This window comes from Vigna umbellata, chromosome 5, assembly GCF_029865625.1.
Source record: "Vigna umbellata cultivar VRB3 chromosome 5, Vumbellata_1.0, whole genome shotgun sequence".
NCBI classification, from domain to species: domain Eukaryota; kingdom Viridiplantae; phylum Streptophyta; class Magnoliopsida; order Fabales; family Fabaceae; genus Vigna; species Vigna umbellata.
Window position 1 is genome coordinate 24,306,647 of NC_142169.1, and position 22,651 is coordinate 24,329,297.

A 22,651-nucleotide genomic window follows, 5' to 3' on the forward strand; every position below is an offset into this window, starting at 1 on the left:
GTGAATTTTGGTTTGCAGAGAATGAATTACGCTCTTCGCGGGCAGAGAGAGAAAGGGATTGTGTTGGCGCCAAAACGTTCGGAGGCATGTCAAATAGTTACCGTCCTTTTTTACCGTTTTCTTTATCATCTGGACTCACCGCTTACTACTGCCGCTACTTACCATCCACGTAGAAAAATTAGAAAAAAATATATTTAAGATTAGTTTATTTATTTATTTTAATCATTTAAAAGTATTATCCATGCCTTTCTAATTGCAGACTTTTTAAAATATTTTATGAATTCGTAATTGAAATTGGTGATAGTTAAGGAATTTTTTTAATTTATAAATTTTAATTATCTAAAAAATATCTCACTTACTTTCTTGAAATTTTAAGTTTGAAAATATTATGAGTGGTTTCTTTATCAAATTTGAAAAAAAAAAAGGAGAAGCCTGATATATAATATACAAAACTATTGGATGATAAGATAAGAATTTTCGTTAATTTTTTGGAGAAATGAGCATTTAACCTTAAACTCTATTAAATAAATCCCTTAAATTTTACCCTGTTCTGTAAATAGATACATATAAAATTATTAGCGTTGATCTTTAAATTTTGCTATATTTACAAAGAAATATCCTAAAATTTAAAGTTTTACCTTTTGATACTTAAACTTGTTGTTACATAAATATCTTAATTTCAACTTTATTTCAATCAATTTTTAAAAATTACATTTTGTGTATAGCCGCACGATAATTTGGGTTAAACTCAGGATATCTCAACAATTATTTTAAATCTCAAAAACTTATTAGTTTTTATTCAAAATAATTTTGCAAACATTAAAAAAATCACTTTCTATTTTATATTTATGTTCATATTATTAATATGTGAAAATTTAACTGTAACAAAATAATAAGAAAACAACTATGAGTATTGGCATTATACAGTGAAATAAAGTTTAAGGATGATTATAATAAAATTGAAGTTTAAGATATATATTTATAATAGAGAAGCAATTTAGTAAAAACGAGGGTAGAGACTGTAAAGTGGAAGAAAATAAAATATAGATCATATATAAATAATACGTATGATACTCTATATTAAGGCTTATTGTTTTTTCTTCTTCTATCTTTTAATTTTTTCTTCATTCACGTCATCATCTTTTTTATATCTTATTTTTTAACTTTGTTTTCAATCGGCTGGTTTTTATTTCATTAACTCATATCATCTAAAAACTAGTTAAGTCCAACATACTATTTTGACGTCATAATTTTATTTAGGATAAATTCATTTATATTATAAAATATTTTTATTTTTAATATTTGTAATATTTCATCAATATTTTATTATTGAAAAATGTTTTGATGTACATATTATCTCATATTATTTCTGAATCGAAATTAAAAATATTTTAAAAATTTGTTTTTCCTTCAATTTTTTGATATATTTTTTAAAAATAAAATGGTGACAAAAACGTGAGTTTTGATTGTACCAATAGGTGGATTGTGATATATAGTTGTAGATTGTAGACAACTTTTATTTTCTCCATTTTGGGATTAGGAACAAGTTATAATGAAACAATTATCTTTTTTTTATGTCTCACTTTATATATTGAAAGTGGGTTTAAGTCTAACTCAACGCCAAGGTATAGACATCTCGTGCGTGATAGTAGAAATTGGATGGTCCGATAACGGTCCGATAGCGGGTGGAATAGAAGAATAGAATGTCCACTTAGAACTCGCTATGATAGGCTCTAACCATGGTTGTGATATCATATTAGAAAGTGGGTTTAAGCCTAACTCAACCCCACAAAACCGGCTTGTAAGGTGAGGTTGGCACGTCAATTATATATTATAATTTGGCCTTATCTCTAGTCGATGTGGAACTGCCAACACACCCCCTTCACGCCAAGGTATAGACATCTCGTGCGTGATAGTATAAATTGGATGGTCCGATAACGGCCCGATAGCGAGTGGAATAGAAGAATAGAATGCCCACTTAGAACTCGCTAGGATAGACTCCAACTATGACTCTGATACCATATCACGAGATGTTTATACCTCGGCTTGAAGGGGGTGTGTTGGAAGTTCCACATCGACTAGAGATAAGGTCAAATTATAATATATAAGTGAGGTACAAACCTCACCTTACAAGCCGATTTTGTGGGGTTGAGTTAGACTTAAACTCACTTTCAATACGGTATCAGAGTCATGGTTAAAGCCTATCCTAGCGAATTCTTCTGTTCTTCTATTCCACCACGTGAAGGGGTTTAAAACACTTGTTTAAATTCATAAAACCTTATTCAACTCAGCTATTTGATTTTTAATCGTATAAAACACTCGTTTTTATCTTTAATAATTATTGTAAAACACTTTAATTCAAGATAATGAATATCTCTAATACATAAAACTTTGGCTCAATTCATTTAATAATATATTTCACATATACTTGTATAAATAAAATGTTTAAAGTTTTTTCTATGGGTAGTGTTAATTGTTAGTATTTGATACTGGAGAAAGTTAAATCAATTATTTCTCTCACCTTCCCTTCTAAAGACATCAAATCAACCTTATATCTCTAAAGTGTTGGTGGAAGAATTCAACTTACAACCTGTCTCACATTTTCTTTAAAAGTCAATCTTATATTTTCAAATTAAATGTTTAAAGTGTCTTCGATGATCAAACTTCAATATCACAACATGACATCATTAAACTAAGAAAATAATGAAAACATTCCTCATCTATCATATATAAAGTACTTTAAGTTATTATATTGTTTATAGTTAAATTATACTGTTTTTTTATTGAAATAGTTGAATGTTATATTGTTTTGAAAACTTTATGTATTGAGGTTTTGGTTTGAAGTCAAAACCAAATGTATTCCTTTTTAAAAAGTAAAAAAAATACATAAAAAAATGCATTATTTGATGCAAATTTTGATATTTTTTTTATCTTTGTGCACTTATGTTGCGTACTTGTTTATTATATCAACAAGTAAATTTATAATATTAGAAGACCAAAGCAACAAATCGAATATTGTTATTTATGTAATGTTTTTATAATAATTTTTTTGAAAATACCAAAGGAATTTTCAATGAAAAATTACAAAAATTATAAACCACCAAAAATTATTTAAATCAGGAAAATAATTGATTAGGTTTAGTTAGAATATTAGTTTGCATTCAAACCGCAGTGCATACACTTTTTATATTTTATTTTGATGTTTTTTTTAAATTAAAGCAAATCACATCAATAACAACTGCAATGCCAGATTCTGATCAACACAAATTTCTTATCTCGTTTGTTTTCCCTGAAAAAAGTATCTATATTATATCACTCAGAACTTGAGTTAAATTTCTATATAACACAATATTTTAAAACATCTTTTAATTCATCTCGAGCATAAAAAAAAAGTAGATGTCATGTAAGTTTTCTATATATAATATACAGTTTTTATAATATAATTAATAATCACACGAGCAATATGTTTGTACTGATTATGTTGATTAGGAGACCATGAGCAATGTAAGAACATTTAATTAATAATGAATTAAATTCATTTAATTTTTATAAAATTAATAGAACCTATTAAGAGATCTTAAGAAATAATTGGAAATAGCTCAAGTTTGAGTAAATCAGTATAAACATCGTGTCTTATTGTTTCTTTCTTTTAAAATAAGGGTTAAATATGTTTTTAGTCCCTAAACTATTGACCGTTTCTGGTTTTCGTCCCTCTTCCAAAGTAAGGTACAATTTAGTCCTCAATCTTTAAAAAACGTTCGTTTTAGTCGAAAAAACGAACGTTTTGAGGACTAAAACGAGGACTAAAAACAAAATTTTGAAGACTAAAACGAACGTTTTTCTAAAGAATGAGGACCAAATTGTACCTTACTTTGAAAGAGGGACGAAAACCAAAAACGGCCAATAGTTTAGGGACTAAAAACATATTTAACCCTTAAAATAATAGTTAGTTGTCCTGTATGTCATCATCTAAAAGAATGTTTATTTACTAACTCAACATCTATACACATTACATCACATTTTACTTTAATCACAAGTCATTAAACGTTGCATTATGAAAATATTTTAAAAATACTATTCATCCCTAGTATTTTCTTGTGTACTTATTTATATATCACTTTGTTTTCTTTTAAATTTTGAATTACAATATGGACTCTCATATATCTTCGTAATTTTGTTTTCAAGTTTTTTAAAATAAATTTTTTGATGCACTTCTTAATTTCACATGTTATTGCTTTTACAACACTTTCACAAAATTATCATCTTTACTGTAATATATATTTAATAAAGGACTTGTACAAGCCATTTAATATTTCAAAATGCAATTTAAATATATAAAAAATATATATAAATATAAACTTTTATAAGAAAGATGGTCTAAAATAAATTTTGATTTTATTTTATACATATAAGGATAAGTTAATGAAAAAGAATAACATAAAAACATTTTAATTAACAATAGTCAAACAATTCAATTACACAGCACATAAAAATCATATAAATCACACATTTATATAAAAAAGCATATTAAAAAATAAAATATTAATTTAAGCCTTTCCTAATACTTTAAGTATGTCGTATAAAAATTAACATTTGACCAAAATCAAAACTTATATCAATAAGCAAATTTAATAGTAATGAATCATTGTTAACTCATTACAAAATTGAGATTGCACGTATACACATGTCATTATATACATGTTATGGTATAAAAAACTTATTTTATGGATGTGTTCACCTTTGAAAATAGATTTGAGAAGAGTGAGTGAATTTAGAAATAGAATTTGTGAATAATTTGATTGACATGATAAATTAAAAAAATATTTTAATATATAAAAAATCAAGATTATCAAATTGTCTTAAAGTGATATAAAATAATATTTATGAGTTACAATTATTTTGTAAAATTGATTTGAAATAATAAAATTAAAAAGGTTATAATAAATAAATAATATAACATTTTGGTAACACTAAAAATTATATGTTTAGATAATAAGTTTTTTATTGCATAATTTAATCACACAGAATATTAGTTTTTGTTTTTATGGTAGTTTTGAATTTCATTTATTATTATTATTGTTATAGAAGATTACTAATGATTATTGATTGGTTCATTTATATTATATTTTCATGATCACATAATTAATAAAAGTCAACTTGAAATATGACATAAGATATTACAAGTACATTGATGAGAAGTTACAATATGATTTATGATAAATCAAAATGAACCATCTTCATTAACTAAAGTAAGTAATCTATTCCAATAATATTGTGTCGACATCCCATTATAAGTCTTGTATGGGATGAATGTGAAGAGAAAGTAGTAGCATTTTGATGTTAATAGCTATAAGTTGTCGGTCAACAATAGCATACATTCGTTTTCTTTAAACAATTGCTTTATCTAGTGATCATTTATTCTAGAATCCACATTAAGAAAGCATTAAGAAGTAATATTTAATAAAATAGAATTAAAGTTACTAAAATGAAGCAAAGAGTATGATGATACAATTGTTCAAGTAGAGTCCGGTTAATTTTCTAATTTATAAAGAATTAAGTTGACATTGAAATTCACTTATGTCGTATGTGAGTTTATATCTAGAGTCAAATTGGATAATTTTTCTTCATTTCGTTGAACAGGTCTTTGCATATCTTTCATTTCATGCATTATGTTTTACAAGTTTTACTCCCACATCTGACTTAACACGTCACTCTCACTCGTAAATCTTTATTTGTCATTCGCTGTGAACAATATCACATCCACAAACGAACACAACATTAGTTTCTCACCACCCAATATATTAATCTATGTGTTTTACGGAAGAGATACCATTATAACACATATCATTACTTAATACACAACTCAAATAATGATTTACATATTATTTCAAATTTATGATCCTAACTTTATATTTTCAATATCCTTTTTCATATAACATAATTTATTTAAACAAAACAGTTTGAGTTAAATATAGAAATTAATATTATACTTACATGCATATTCACAATCAATCTATTAAAGAGTTAAAAAATATATTTTTTAGTCCATTAAGTAAAATCTTATTTGTTTTAGCGAAAATTTAGCCGAAAACAATAATTGAGATACTGTAAAAGCCTGAAAATAATAAGGCTATTGGGCCTTATGTTGAGGCAGTCAGCCCATAAGCTAAGGACCCATGACCTTAGGAAGGGGTTTTCTAAAAATCAGAATTCCTTCATTTTGCCAGCTTTCTTTCTCTCTCTAAAATCCTTGCCCTAAAATTCTCTCTGCCTTCTCTCTAGATTTTCTCTTCACTGAACCGATCAAATTTTGATTTGAAGGTGTTTCCGCGCTCGCTGCACCAAGGGCTTCAGTTTGAACCGAACGTTTTTCCATTCCGATCGATCGGTAAGTGTTTTTTCGCTTTTCTTCAACCGTTCTTGAACCTAAGCCATGCAACTTGCTGGTTGCCTATTATTGGTAGCTTTTCCTTTAGTTTCTCTGTCCCTTCCAACTCTAAGAAATGTGTTCTGCACCAATTTTTGGTGGCTTATAGGTACTGTCAAACTCGCCTCTGTAAGGAGGTACTGCTAGAGCGTTCCTAGGAGTGGTACTGTTAAGCTTTCCAGGTAAGGGGAGCTAATTATTTTTGTATGAATTTATTTTATAAAAATATATGCATATGAATGTTGAACTGGTGTGCTCTTGTGAAACTGTTTTATGACTTTTATTGTATTGGGTGTTATAACTGAAAGTGTGAAATTGTGCATGTTGTGATGTAATGAGTTTAATTTGTTTTGAATGAGTTTGTTGGCTGAAATTAATCTTGTTGGAAGGTCTGGAGTAAGGGTTCTGTAATAGCATGTATATGGGTATTAAATAGATGTACATGTACTCTTTGAAGTTGTTGTGAGAGGAAGTGAAAATATTAAAATTAGGCATTTCAGATTTATAGCATAAGAGAACAGGGTATATAATTAAAATAAATTAATTGTTAATTGTTGAGAGCCTTTCTTTGTTGGTAGGATAGAGGAATCTTAAAAACTTGAGTTGGCACATCCCTGATCATAGAGCAGCCCTGCCCTGGTCCAGTCAGTTGTGACTAGTCATATGTGCTGGCGTCGAAGGTGAGTGGGTCCTCTCCGGTGACCAATTGGGGTAAAAAAAGATCTCTACTAGGATGAAAATAAAATAAAATAAGTTGATTGTAGATGCATAAAGTTATCATGTGTTAATTTCTAGTCAATTATAATTTTAGGAAATCAATCACTCTGTGTTTGAAATTTAAAGTAAGGATCCATATATAAATATATAAATATATATATATATATATATATATATATATATATATATATATATATATATATATTAGTTTAATGGTTCGTTGGTATTTTCAAATAATAACTCCAATATCCATTTTGCAATTTATGATTTACAGGGTGGACAATTAGTTATGATTAATTTAGAATCCAGAGTAGCCTTTAGAATCCAGAGTAGCCTTGATTGCAGCAAAACATGTGCCTGAAAAGAGAGTTTGATATGCTTCTAATAAATATGTATATTTACAAGATATTGTACGTATCATATATATATATATATATATATATATATATATATATATATATATATATATATATATATATATATATATAATAAAGTAAGGATAGTTGTTTCTTATATTGAAACGTGAGTGTTAATCAATAATCATATTACTTGTAGGTATGTATAAATTGATGCATTTTATGAGCTGTTATGGGTTAGTTGGAGTTGTTTGGTTTGTGTATATGTTGATTGTGGCAGAAAGTATATGATTACAAAGTGATGAAAGTATGATCCAAGTTGTAAATCAAGTTCCATCTGTGTAGGATCTCTTGGTGAGATCCTTAGTGTGTAGAATGATTGCATGGTAGCTTAGTCTTGGGGGTTTTCCTGACGCTCCAATGGTCTTTCGTTCTCAAGTAGAGAGGATTGATCCATGTGGTGAGAAGTAGCAGGAGGTCCTAGTCTTGGAGGCTTCCAGTATGCTCCAGGGCGCGGAACGGACTAACCTCGTGAGTATGGTAAGGTGGAACCCATTGGCAACGACTTTGAAAAGTAGTAGAGGCCACCACGAGTGCATAACCCGCCATAGCTCGATAATCATTCTGGTCCGGACGAGTCGGTCTATAAAGCAACGAGTCTTGTGATGTCAATGTACTATGTTTGAGTGACTTTTGCATGTCGTGTGTGATTGAATAACATGATTTTTATATCTAGCTCACCGTTGCTTGTTTGTATTGCTTGTGTATGTTTCTTCTTGCGATGATCATCCATTTGGATGGGAGCAGATGGCGAGGAGGTTCCTTTGGAGACAACTTTGGAAGTTGAGGACAATGTTATCGAATTATTGTCTGTAGTTTGAAATACTGTTTCCCTTTAAGTTTACAGTTTAGATCTTTTTGGAGTTGAAGTTTAATTTCTAAAGTTACTTTTGAGGATGACTGTAATCCTTAATTACTCTTGATTGCTTCCCTATATTATGCATGATGACGTCTTTATTATATATGCTTTTGTATATATTTTGGGACGTCACAGATACAATTTTATTTTTTAATGAATGAAGAATATTTTGTTTAAACTAAAATATGGTAAAAAATAAAGGTTGAATTTGAAGTATATTTTCACTTATGTGATTCTTTTTTATTTTAGAAAAAATATTAAAAAATCAACTTCACGTAATATGTTTTAAAAAAGTTTGTCGAAATCACTTTAACAAATAAAATTTTCAAATAAATTCTTAATGATCAATAGAATCATAAATTAAGGAATTTTTTTTAAATAATTTCTTATATACATCATAATTTTTTTTATTATATTAAATAATAACAACTTCTTTTGCAGGAAAAAAAAAATTTCGTAATAATTCTATTTGAGTGGAACAAAATTTAAAAATAAACGTGATGTATTAAAAAAAGACTAGCAAAGTTGATTCATTAGCAATGTGTATTTGAATAGTAGCTACGGTATCCTAAGCTTTTTTTTATCATACTAAGTAATAAATTATTACAAACAATGCTTTTATTTCTCATAGCAGTAATACAGTTTTGAAAATAAAAGTGATTTTTTTAAACAAATTAAAAAATAGGTAATTTTATTAACGATAGTATACAGTGCTAGACTCAAGATTAGTTGTCTATACTACATTAGTCGCGCTGATTTCACAAAAAAGGAGATTAGGATTTTTTTAGTACTGAGATTAAATTAAGGTTTATTTGAGGGAGCGGTGACGTGGCAGAGGAAAGAAAAGAGGGTTTATTTACTTCATTTTACAGTGAGCGCACCGGGTGCACATTAGCGCACTTCACGGAGTGTGTGAATGCATATACCCAGAACCTTGCGCACCCTAAACCAAGCCACCACCGCACCAGTACAAGCAGCACCTTCTTCTATTCTTCGCCGAGTCTTACCAAAGCAAACACTTTTCTCTTTTCTTATTTCATGTTTTCACTCTCTTTCAAAATCTCTTCCTGATTAGGGTTTTCTCCATTCCCAATGCCTGCTAATTCTCTCTGTCAATTCCCAACTCTGCCAGCTCCTTCGATCCTTCACCTAAGTTCCTTCGCCGTTTTCTTTTACGCTCCGATTCTGAGCAAATCGGGAGCTGCTTCTTGCCATGCCGCCTAGTCGGAGAAAGAGCGGAAAAAAGGCGGCGGCGGCTGCCGCCGCTTGCAGTCAGTTTAAGGTCGGCGATCTCGTGCTTGCTAAGGTTAAGGGATTCCCTGTTTGGCCTGCGACGGTGAGTGCTTCCTGCTAATTGTTAAGTAAATGCTTGAGTTTTTGGATTGATTGTGCTTTTCTGTCCAGAATAACACAGCACTCCCCCTTGGATTGCGTATTTTGTTGGTTCTCCTTTGGTGAACTATGGTGCAGTGGAAAGTGTGCGAATCGATTAATTTGGGTGGTGTTTTGTTTTAACGTGTATATTGAATTTTATTGAAGTTTTTGGGGTCTGACCTTGATTATCTAGTTTGCCTTAGCTTAAGTTTTGTGTAAGTGGTTGCCTGTTTTTGTTTCAATTAATTCGGATGTTTTTATTTATGTATATTATGTATTTTATTAAAAGTTTTTGGGTCTGCCCATGTATGTAGTATGCCTTTAGCTTAAGTTTCTAGTTGTTTTGTCTAATTTTGATAGTACATGGATACTGGCTTAATCAAATAATTATCTTATGGAAATATTTAATGAATGACTTAGTTGGGCGTAGAGGCTCCCGGAATTTGGTTAGGAACAAATATGAAGAGGGTAAGAGACCAGGGGCCGTTGTTAAACAATTCAGAGCTTTGCTTTTGCATTTTCTGTTCTCGTGTATAGCTTATACGTTTGTTATGGACAGTTGGGCACTTTTCCTCCTAGTTTGGTTTGTATTTTATGAGAATTTTATTTGCTGATTAAGTTGTCTTTTATTTTTGGGGCAGGTGGATGAGCCGCAGAAGTGGGGTTACTCTGCTGATCGGAAGAAAGTATTTGTTTACTTCTTTGGAACCCAACAAATGTGTGTATTCAAATCCATGTCTCACATGATTGAATTGCTATTGGTATGCATATGGTGTTCATGTTTGATAAGGGAATGAATATAAATGATGAAATTTCAAACCAAGTTGTTTTCAATGGTATAAGATAACACAATATTGGTCACTAATGTCAGAGTGAAGGACTAGAGAAAAACATATTTACATATTGATTTATTGCTTGGGAAAAAAGATCTGACATGTTTTCTGTGTTGATTTAAGACTTTAAGTTTACTATGTTTAGAAGCCATTTCGTTTTAATTTTGAGAAGTGTGGATGACCTAAACAAGCATGCAAAAATTTAGGAGAAGGTCAGGCAACACAAGACACAATTGATCTGGACCCAAAATAGGACAATCCTCTACACACATGTCCTTTTCCAATCAGTCAATCCATACATGCTCCTGTTTAAGCAAATGAATTGATTTCAAATGTGACAACAAATTATGACTTAGTTAATTGACTTAAAGGGATAAGGCTAAAGGGGATGCAAGAATAAATAGAACAAATTATTATTTAAATGAGAAAAGGAAACTTGACCAACTTCTTGAGAAAAAACTTTGGATTTGTTGGCTAAGGTTATGAGATGAATACATTTAGGAGAAGAATTAGAAGACAACAAGGAGGTATTAGCATAAATATGATCAAAAGTGTGTGAGTCAATTATCCTTAGATTTTGACTTTCTATGGATTGTGAGATAGAGATTTTTGAGAAATTGGGATGTCTGGAAGATTGTGCTTGACTGCTGGATTTTAACGTCAAATATTCTTGCTATTCTTCATTAGGAAACTTTGGTTCAATTGTTTTGGATGTGAAGATAGTTTTTGTCTTGTTAGGAAAGCCATGGAAAGAGTAACAATTTTCTTAAGTATGACCCATTCTCTTACAATTAAATCATTGAGGACATGCTTGACCTCCTCTATTGCCATGTTCCCCCCTTCCTTGAGTAGATTCCATGGCAAAAACGTCAGTAGGATCATTAAGATTTCTACCTTTAAGAGTTGGAAAACAACATGGTTGTGTTGTTAGTTTTTCCACTGGTGGGACTTCTTGACCGGTTAAGATTTGATCTTGAATACGATCAAAATTTGGATTCACGGCACGGAGAATCATGGCCATATGTAACTTGTCCAACTTCTGTTTAAGAACATCTTTAACTCCTCAAAGTAGATTGACATTCAACAATGAAAGATGCCATCTTATGATTTGTCTGTTTGAGAGATGGCAGTTTATGTACAAAATCATGAAGTCTCTGAATGTCATTTGAGAAGATGTTCTAAGCCTTCTTCCAAAAGGATTTACATGTTTTGAGGGTCCATAATATATTAGGTTCAATAGATTGCTACAACAAAGCACAAAATTGCTAGTCAAACTTCTTCCACTGTTCAACACTTGATGATATTTCACTGCTGTCTTTTTTCCTGTTGATCATCAAAACCTTAGCGAAGAAATCAAAGTTCAATACAAGCACATTAAGATAAATAATTTTTACCATTAAGTTTTTTTGAAGTAATTGTTGGAACCCAAAAAATGAGTGTACCATAGCTCTAGTAGAAACCAAAAAACCAAGACAAAAAAGGATTGTTTCACACATTTGTATGCATAAAAGAGAAAAGAGGGTTCTTGAAATTTTTTTGAAAACAGGAAAAATGCACTCTGATGCTTTTCCATACTTGCAAGATTCGCAATGCAATGTGTTAAAAGTCCAAACTCTCAGGCAAAGCAGGAAGCATAGATTTCTTCAAACTGGACTGAACTAAAAATGCTTTACCCACACTTCATTGACACTAATATATGAGATTTTATAGACAGGAAAAATAATGGATAACTGAGAACTCTCGACACAATCTATGTGACGGTAAAGACTTGCCCTCTCAAGATAATGTAGTTGATTAATGTATCCAGTCGTTGTCCCTATCTGGTGATGTTTCCTGAAATTCACTAGAATCATAGTTTTTGGATCAGAATGACATTTTTCAATGTAAGTGTTGACAAGAGTTCATTATTATCTCCCCCTTAACCGTATTGGACTTTTTGTCAGCAGCAAAGATGGAGTAATTATTAAAACTGGGCTTGTAGATTTTGAAAATTTGTGAGGAGTGAGTCGATTCCCATCGCTATTTACAGCTGAATATATGTGTTATGTCATTGGAATTGGATTATTAATCTTTAAATAGTTACTGGAAATGTATTAAGTTACATGACTAGTCACTTTTGCTTTATTAGCACAATACTTTCTTTAGAGTGATTGTGGGTCGTGGCATGTGAGGCAGAGAATTCAGTATGTGAGAAGGTTTGTTGAGAGAACCTAGTAAATTATTTGAATTATACACTTAACAGAATGAACAACAGAGCTTAAGCGGCTGTTAAAATTTAAAGACAGTTTTGTAGCTTTTCTTTCTGTTGAAAGTAGGAAGTTGAAGGTGTTACTTCCTTTTCTTGACTGCTGTCGAGTTAGCTTTACTCTGTCTCTGTTTTAACCAGTTTAATTTCCCTGATGTTCTGTTGGTATAACTATACCATAAATTGTCTTGGTTCAGGGATTTTGCTTGGTTTTGGTCTATACCATGTTTATTGTTTTCTCTCTGCATTAGTGGGAGCTGAATCAGTGTTGGATTGAGAGGCAGAGGTATTCGATCCAGTATATTTGTATGCTTAGACCAGTGATATGAATTCAAAACTCAAGCTCTTCTTCCCACTTAAAAGTCTGATTCCAGCTTTGTCTCCTGCCACAAACCATTCTTACATGAAATTGGATGTGGCAGAAAGGTTACTTAGTTTGGTATGAACAAGTCTTGCCTTAACTCAGATTATAGCCACATTCTGAGCTTTCAAATAAGTTTTTAGACATGTCTCATATTTTGATGTCTCAAGTTGCATAAAATTCCGAGATAACCCAATCTGCACTGAATGCAGCTACTGGTTGTGATGAATGTATCCTCTACGTTCTCATTGTTACTCTAAGGTGGATTGTCACAGAGATGCAAAGCCTCTGCTTCCCATTTAAAGTTAGCACCAATCTTGTCCAATGTTATATAATTTTTGCCATCCAGTTGTCCAGCTGTCCTCAAATTTACGAGGCTGTAATTGGACTATTTGTTTTAAAGGGTTCTAGAGAATAGGCTGTTGCACTGATGGGGGGCATTGGGCTAAGGAAAAAAAGGAAGGACGGTTGCACCTGAGTGCCTTGAGTCCCTGTAAAAGCTCTGATAAAATGTGCTGTAATAATTTTTCCATATTCGAGTATAGGCACTCTCCTATACTTAAAGATAATTGATAACTAGAAATAAGGTTTGAATTTCTGCATACTTGTTGATAGATGACAAGTTTCTATGTAGTGATTAGATCTGAGGAAATATACGAACTAGATTCCTTATGATTAAATAAGGTATGATGTGAGTTAATATTGATTAAATCATTCTACATCCACACCAACTTGAAAGGGAAGAATAATAAATTAGGTGTTGAAATTTTAATTTCTATTTCTTAGTTGATGATTCCATTGACTGAATGTGGATTGTTTTGAATATAATTTATTTTTAAGCTAACTGTAAGACTTCATAACTGTGTTGTTTTGTGGAATCTCTCTCAACCTTTAATTATTTCCCCTTGCACAAGGCTTATATTTATACAGCTTGAAAGTTGTCTTAGTTTGGAATGTGAATTGGTTTTTCAGAGCATTCTGTAATCCTACCGATGTAGAAGCATTTACTGAAGATAAGAAACAATCTCTTGCCAAACGTCCAGGAAGGGGTGCTGATTTCGCACGTGCGGTAAAGGAGATTATTGAAAGTTATGAAAAATTGAAGAGTGATAATCTAGATGATGACACTAGTTCTGATGGGGAAGTTGCCATTGCAAATTTATCAAATCCACTTGATCCATCTGCAAACCTATGGTCAAAGGATGAGATCGAGGCTTCTTTGGAAATTAATTCACAAAAGGAATCTTCAAATTGTGTGATTGGCAGACCTGAGGTAGTTTGTGCAGCTGAGGATGATGTTGCATTGAGGAATGAGTCGTATAATGTAGAGGCATCATTGGATGAACCTATTGATAATGCTACTGTGACTGCAACTGTAAAATCACCTTTTCCAATTACCCTGAGAAATGAACCAGCTCGAAGGATTAGAAGCACATTACAGGTCCAAGCCTTTGTTGTACCTTGTAGTGATGGTGAAAATATCGGTGATTGTAATAGTGATGACTATGTATTAGCTGATGCAATTCAGAGTATGGGTATACGAAGGTGTAAACATACCAGGAAATCTCCTAATATCTTAGGTTGCGATGATACTGATTCACTTGCATTTGCCTCAAATCTTAGCATGGAGGATAATGGTTCTGAAATTATTACTGTAAATTCTGATGCCTTTACTTTACATGACGGAAGTACAATAGATTGTAATTTAAAACTTGAACAGTCTGAGCCTTTTGAGTGGCTTGAAGGTGAAGATGATTTTAACAGAGGTCTTGATCTAGAAATAAAGACTATAATCAGCAAGAAGAAAAGAAGACCAAATAGGAAGAAAGAAACTAATGATGCTGGTGCTCTGAATGCCAGTCAAATTTTGCTGAATATGAGTGAAAATTCAAAAGAGAGATGCCCTGACCAAGATGGAGATGAACACTTGCCCTTGGTGAAACGAGCCAGAGTTAGAATGAATAAATCATCAGCAGAGGCAGAACTCAATAGCACTATAGAAGTCCAGGTGAAGAGTGGTGACGAAGATATTACTGACTCACCACATCAACTAACCACATCCTCAAATTGTGAAAATGGTAGCCGTACTGAAGTAGGCTCGTTAGTCTTGAAAGAAGCTTTGGTTAATGTTTCTCCTTCTAACTTAAAAGCTCCATGTTCAGAAAATGGTTCTCATATTTGTAAAATTAAGAAAGACCAAATGATTGGCTTTTCTGTGAATGATGAAGCTGCTCTGCCTCCATCTAAACGGATCCATCGTGCTTTGGAAGCAATGTCTGCCAATGCTGCTGAAGATGGTCAAGCTTGCATGGAATCATCATCCTCTATAGTGGCATCAACTGGTAGGTGCTGTATATCTACTATCAAGAAATGTCCTTGTATGCCTGATAATAATGAAGGAGGTAACGATTTAGAACTTCAAAGGTTGGATTCTTGTGGCATTGATTCTTCTCATGTTAGTGTATGTAGTTTCTCAGCTCGTTCAAATACAATTATTTCCATAGAGAATGAGTCATCTATAGAAGTGGATGAGCAGTTGGCCAAGCACGAAAATGAAATTGGGAAGGATGCCATCCCTGGTGATAGACAGCAAGTTGGTGAAGATCTTAGTGATTCTGTTGTTTGTTTTCCTTCCAAAATAGTTTCTCAAATTCACTTACATGGCAAAATTTCTCGTAATCCTGATATGAAATGTTGTCAAGTTGGAAGCAATCAAGATTCACCAGGTCCATCCTTGTTACCAAATTGTGATGGCAACATCAGGCCTTTGAACCATTCAGATGCATCGGATACATTAGAGCATGGCGGAATAAGTCTTGATCCTGTGTTCGGGGACAGTGAAAGTGATAAATTATTACCTCAAAACAGAATTAACGTGCCCCAAAATGTGGTGGTTGTTTGTGAGGATGTGAAGCAAGTAGTTGGTGACAGCAAAAAAATTAATGACACGTAAGTTATTTTAGCTTGTACAATTACTAGATTCTGATCACACATCCTTGGGGAGAAAAAAAGAAAATATTATGTTAAAAACATTTTACTTTAATTATTTATGCAGATTTGCTTTTTTATTTCTTTAAAGAAAAATGGTTTTTTGGAGAGGCTAGAATTTTAGCCTGAGTAAAGCTCTAAACAAGCTGTTTTCAGCCTACACTGAAGCATTGAATTTCAAATATTGCTCAACCAAATGTTGAAGAAGTTATAACATTCACAAACTTCATGCTTTCCTTTCTCTGTTATGCTATTATTGATCATTATGAAATTTGACAGGATGAAACTTTGCATTCCTTGTTTTGATCATACTTGTGCAAATAGTTGTTCTCCAGCCTAAATTTTTAGTTGGTACAACTTCTGATTAAGAAGAGAAAGTAAGCGCCTACCTATAGCAAAGCACTGAAACTAAGAACATGAGTTGAATTATTTTCCTTACTCAGGAAAAACAGAAAAGAGAATACCGCTCTCAATGAAAGAATTTTAAGCTCTCATGTATCTAGTATAATCCATTTGATTTTCATGCATAATGTCTCCCTATATGCTTGCCCTTTCCTCATCACTTTCCACGTGTTGTGTAGTGAATCTTCCACCTTACCCTTTCCATTAGTTCGTTGCCACCTTCCCCACCTTGTTCTTCTATCCATTTTCACAAACAGCGCTATTGGGTAAATTTGTCACCCTTCTGTTGTACATCCTTTTGATTGGGGTCAATGAAATTCAATCACTGGGGGGTCATATGATAAACATATTTTAATCAATCTGTTAAAGGTGATGCCAGTAAATGAAAAGAGAACAATTGTGTGATGAAAGTTTTGTATGGTGCATTTCTTCCAATTCAATAAATCTTGTGCTATTATTTCTTTTCAGGCATGAGATTGTTAAAGAAGTGAAATTTAAAGGACAAGAAGAGGATATGAATTCTGTTTCAATATCAAATGATTATTCAGGTGAAAAGGGTAATTTAGGGATTGTGTCAAGCCCATCTTTGACTGATGGCAGAGTCTGCCTTCCACCAGGTTCACCTCCAAACACAACACCAGTCTGCAATATTTCTACATCAGACAGTAGTAATATCCTTCAAAATGGAAGTTGTAGCCCTGATGTACACCAAAAAAACACTTTATCGGGTCCTACTGATGGATGGAAAGATGGGATTGTGGCAAATGAACGATCAAGATCTGTGGGCAAGTCAACTGAAGCAGGAGGTGCTGCTTTGTTGTACTTTGAAGCAATGCTTGGGACATTGACAAGGACAAAGGAAAGTATTGGTCGAGCAACACGCATTGCTATTGACTGTGCAAAGTTTGGCATTGCAACTAAGGTAATGTGATGGTGCTTTGTAGATTTTTATTTTCTTCCATGTCAATAGGAGATATGCTTTTTTAATTATATTAGTTTTACTTGAGTCAAAGGAACCCAATGAGTTGGGCTTAATAGTTGAGGGTTGGGATAGTTTGTATAGGGGCATAGGTTTAAATCTTGATGCCGTGGTGCTGCCGTTGTATACACAAAAGAAAACTATTCATAGTCTGTGTGCCTTTCAAGGCCTTTGCTTTCTTGTTCTCTAATGTGAGTTTGGTTTTCTTTGCTCTGTTTATGTTTTTTTAGAGGTTCAGGATGTATAAAAACACGGTGGTTAAACTCAATATAGACTGGAAAAGGGGATACAAAAACACAAATCGATGAGTTGTAGCATGAAGTGTAATATTCTGCAATGTATAATCTTCATATATATGCATATGACATAACAATAAAAGAAAAAAATTCATGTATCAAATATTTAATTAAACTTAAATTTATTATCCCAGATTAATAAGCATATGAAAGTCAATGACTAAACAGCATACAAAACTCACAAGTCATAAACGTCAAACAGAGCTGCTTAAAATACTGTTGTAGTACCAACCAAGTGACTACTAGTGCAAAACGCTACACTAGAAAACCTAGAATAGACCTCTAAAAAAGATCATCCAATCATAATCACTCAAGAGATCTTTATTTCTTTGGACAACCTCAAGGATGCCAGAGAAGAGCTCTGGTTGCAGGGGTGCATGCAACAATTTTGGGGCTTGGGTGAGAGGGAACCAGATTTTGTGCTAGGGGTTGAACAAGATGCAGGGATTGCAGGTCAGTGAAGGTGATAGGATATAATGTAATAGGTTATAATGGGCAATGTGTGCAGAATAAAAGGAAACAGTTTAGGAATTAGTTGTGAGTTTTGGTTAGTTGGTTGGAGGGCCTTTATAAGAAGGCAGGGAGCTCTTGTGTCAAGGCACTTTTTGATAATCTTGTAGATTGAGCTTTGGCTCTTTGTGAAGGGGAAACCCTTGGAGGAGAGAGTGCTCTCCTATTCTTTGTGTTCTATACAGTCTATACAATAAAGAATATTACTCTTTTGTCTCTTTTCAATTCTGGGTTCCTATAAATTGGTGTTTCCCTATGTTGTTAGTGTTGGGGTTACAGAAAAGTTGTTTTGGGGATTAGGTTTTATGGGTTGGGATTACAAAAAGCCCAAAATGAAAAAAAAAGAAGTTGACTCACCAGTGAAAGTTGGCACATGAAACGTGATCCATGCAAGCTTGGAAAGCTCTCTGATTCCTCCAATTTTACAATTCCCCATGGCAAGTCTACCTATTCTGCTCAGCTGTGATTATGAGCAGGGATGAATAGAAGGCTGAATTGAACTTATTCTTGTTCGTGGATTATAATTATGACATTTTGGATACAAATCTCCTGGTGGAATTTGGATTTCTTTAGGAGGAAACATTTGGTTTTGTGATAACCAAAAAATTGGAGTCAGTTTCATTGGGCATGCTTGGATCTTGAATATGGTCTTGTGCCTGTAAAACCTGTTTCTTTGCCTAAATTATTGAAGAATAAATTGCTTGATGGTTTTAGATTAATGCTCTCTTCTTTTGGACAGTCTTCTAAACTATTTGATCATTTTTTTCTCTTGGGCATCATTAATCTCTTGAACCAATATGTTTGGATTTAAATCTTACCATGATGGGAATTAAAACCTTGTCTTAATGATATATGCATTTTTTGGGGGACTGGGCTTTGGGGATGTATTCTAGGTGGTTGAAATTCTTGTTCGTAATCTGGAAAATGAGACGAGCCTGCATCGGAGGGTGGATCTGTTTTTTCTTGTTGATTCTATTGCTCAATGTTCTCGAGGGTTGAAAGGTATTTTTCTTTTTCAATTGTTGTTTCTTCTTGAATCTTGCAAGCACGACCAATAGAATATGTGCACATGTATCTGTTGATGTTCTAATCATAACAGAACTTATGGTTTTAGTATCTGTGAATGTTGAAAATATATTTATTTTCCAGGAGACATTGGTGGAGTGTATCCATCCGTCATGAAAGCAGTGCTGCCACGTCTATTGTCTGCAGTTGCACCTCCTGGAAATGCTGCAAAAGAAAATCGTCGTCAGTGTCTTAAGGCAAGTTAATGAGTTTTTTCCTGTTTACTGAAGTTAATCAGAGATATTCTCAAGTCTTCCCTTTGAAATATTTTTTTTGGGTCATTATCCTTGTTAATTTTTCCTCTCAATTATGTAGGTATTAAGGCTGTGGTTGGAGAGAAAAATCCTTCCTGAATCCATTATTCGGCATCATATGCGGGAAATAGACTCATACAGCACTTCAGCGTATGCAGGTGTCTTCTCACGCCGTTCATCAAGAAGAGACAGGCCTTTTGATGACCCTGTCAGAGACATGGAGGGCATGCTTGATGAATATGGAAGGTGTGATGCATTATTGACTCTGCTTTTCTCCTACTTCTTAAGCGTGTTAACTCAAGTTGCATTTGGTCTTGCAGCAACTCAAGTTTTCAGCTACCTGGATTTTGCATGCCCCGAATGCTTGAAGATGGAGGAAGTGATTCTGATGGAGGGGAGTTTGAGGCTGTTACTCCTGAGCATGATTCTGAAACACATGAAGTGCAAGAAATGGCTCATGCAATTGAAAAACGCAGGCATGTGTTGGAAGATGTTGATGGTGAGCTTGAAATGGAAGATGTGGCTCCCTCTGTTGATATTGAATTAAATTCAATTTGTAATGTTGATAGAGTAAATGTCCCAGAGTTTGAGAAGAATCTTATGTCATTTGCTCCTCCTTTGCCACAAGACGTTCCACCGTCTTCCCCACCACCACCTTCATCTCCACCACCACCACCACCACCACCACCTCCTTCTCCTCCTCCTCCTCCTCCTCCTCCTGTTCCTCTACCTGCAACCCCATCTACTGCACAGCTCACATCAGCTACCTCTGATCAATTTCATGTTGCAGTTGATTCAAAAGGTTTTGAAGATTCACTGGTATGGTTTACACTTTTACTTGTTTTTTCTAAACTCAGTGTAACAAGTTGCAGCATGTGACAACTGATGTCATAACCGTTTCCTTTATACATGGACTTCGGTTCTTTTTGCAGACCGTGAAAGCCAATGCACTGCATCCTATGGCTCAGTCCTTTGCTGAACCAAGAAACGGTCAACCTGCCAATGAGGCAATGCAGTACACTGTCCATGAATGTAGAGACAAGCAAATGCAGATGCAGGCATCTACTTGCTCTTTCAACACTCTCCCTATACAATCAACCGACATTTCCAGGAACGCTGATGGTGGTACTATGCATAATAAATGTTACTCGATACCACCACCTCACCATGTGCTATCTAATCAGTTTTCTTTTGTTCATGGGGAACATCGTATGAAGTCTCAAAGGGAGGTTCTGCCACCCCTTCCCTATTCCAATGATTACCACTTTGTGCCGAGTATGAAGAGAGAATTTGGTTACGAAAATCATGAGAGATTAAAACCTCCTTCATGTGATTACCAAGAGATATGGAATGTTCCTCCTTCTTATGGTAAGACTGATCACTGATGATGCTTTTGGATTGTCAATTTTGAGGTGAAGGTGGCAGGCATGCCGTGGTTTTATTTGGTTGTGTATGTATTAGTAATTATCTTTCTTGGGATTTCTGCTTTCAGGTCCGTGGTATCATGATAGAGGTGTGACTGCCCCTTATGGTTGTCATCCAAATGAACCAGCCAGTTTTCCAGGTCATGGATGGAGATTTCCTCCCCCAGCACTGAATTACAGGGACTCCTTGCCTTTTAGACCTCACTATGAAGATGCAATTCCAGTAGCAAACCGAGGTATATACCCCATCTGACAGATTTTCATCCATCTCTAAAACATCTTTATTATCTGATGTACATATGTTATTGGAATTCTTAAATATTATGTGAAAATATTGAATTGAGGTTTAAGATAATTATGTTTCAGGCCCAAGCATTTGGCAGCCCAGGTGAAGAGAAATTACCAATAAATGGAGGTCGGCATGCTTCTGTCTATTCGCAGGCTTGTTTGGTTATCCTTCACTAATTAGTAACCATTGTTACCTATAATTCACTCATTGAATGTTCAGATACTACCCACATTTTGGCGTGGGTCCTGCCTTTGTTTAGAAGAGGTGGTCTTTATTCCATCTTTCTGTACATGGAAGAAAAAATCTTTATAGAGTTCCGCAGAAACTGCACAGAATATGGTCACAATTTGCTAGATTTGTATATAAACATATATATTGCAGCCTCTTCTGCAGAATGCAGAGCAGGAAGAAGAGTCTCTGTACAGTCGTTGGAGAACTGTAGCTTATCTCTAGGCTGTCAATTTATCAAATTCTTTTTGTTGCAGATTATATAATTTATTTCAAGGAAGCTCTTAATGTTGGTGATCAAAAATACAAAATTTGTTTAAGGGCTGTTTCCTGAAATTATTTTCATAATATAGAAAAAACTCCCCTTCGGTAACTAAGATGAGTTAGCTGTATTCTACTTGAGTATTGGCTTTATTTATTTATTTCTCAGAAATTTCTTTTTGTCATGCCCTCAGTGAATACTCTGCAGCCTGTAATTTGATGTCTAATGATAAAACCTTGGCCTTACATTCAAATGTGTGGGGCCATTTCTACCCTCTTCACACCTTGTTAGAATTAATTAAGGATGTTGGTATGTGCAACTACGCAAGTGTACCGTCTCATGGAGGGCATGTGTTGTAATTAAAGAAAATATCTTTAGAATCTTTCTAATTAGAAGATATAGATATATAATCTTTTATTTTATTTTATTTTTTTAGTTTTTTTATTTCTTTTTTTAGGAGAATTAAATTATTACAAATAAAGGATACGAGAATGTATTTTTCATTTTTTGAGAATAATAAAATAAGTTTTATTTTCAAGGTTTAATAATCTATTTTGTCTTCAATTTTGTTGAATAATGTCAATTAAGTCCTTTGTTTTAAAAGAGTGTGGAATTGATCCTTACTAAATAAATTGTGTCAATATTGTTTTTTTCGTTAAATCACACAAACTGCGTTAGTTTTTCTTTTTCTCTTCTATGCTCTTCTGAATTTTTCTAAACAC

At 33.3% G+C, this 22,651-nt stretch overlaps 1 protein-coding gene across 1 annotated transcript; it reads left to right on the forward strand.

Moving 5' to 3' along the window:
- The first annotated feature begins 9,283 nt into the window (after positions 1–9,283).
- Positions 9,284–21,947, forward strand: LOC124827117 (protein HUA2-LIKE 3-like). The gene is made up of 11 exons (XM_047300108.2): positions 9,284–9,755; positions 10,435–10,511; positions 14,205–16,181; positions 17,091–17,544; positions 19,301–19,409; positions 19,557–19,669; positions 19,788–19,972; positions 20,047–20,545; positions 20,659–21,094; positions 21,219–21,386; positions 21,517–21,947. The coding sequence occupies exons 1-11, from the start codon at positions 9,633–9,635 to the stop codon at positions 21,540–21,542; spliced, it is 4,167 nt and encodes a 1,388-aa protein (XP_047156064.2). The 5' UTR covers positions 9,284–9,632; the 3' UTR covers positions 21,543–21,947.
- The last annotated feature ends 704 nt before the right edge of the window (positions 21,948–22,651 follow it).

Bases quoted from the DNA above. Each gene is read 5' to 3' on its own strand.
- LOC124827117 (XM_047300108.2), top strand. From the start codon at position 9,633: ATGCCGCCTAGTCGGAGAAAGAGCGGAAAAAAGGCGGCGGCGGCTGCC. The intron at 9,756-10,434 runs GTGAGTGCTTCC...TTTTTGGGGCAG, and splicing joins TCCCTGTTTGGCCTGCGACG to GTGGATGAGCCGCAGAAGTG. The intron at 21,095-21,218 runs GTAAGACTGATC...TTCTGCTTTCAG, and splicing joins GAATGTTCCTCCTTCTTATG to GTCCGTGGTATCATGATAGA.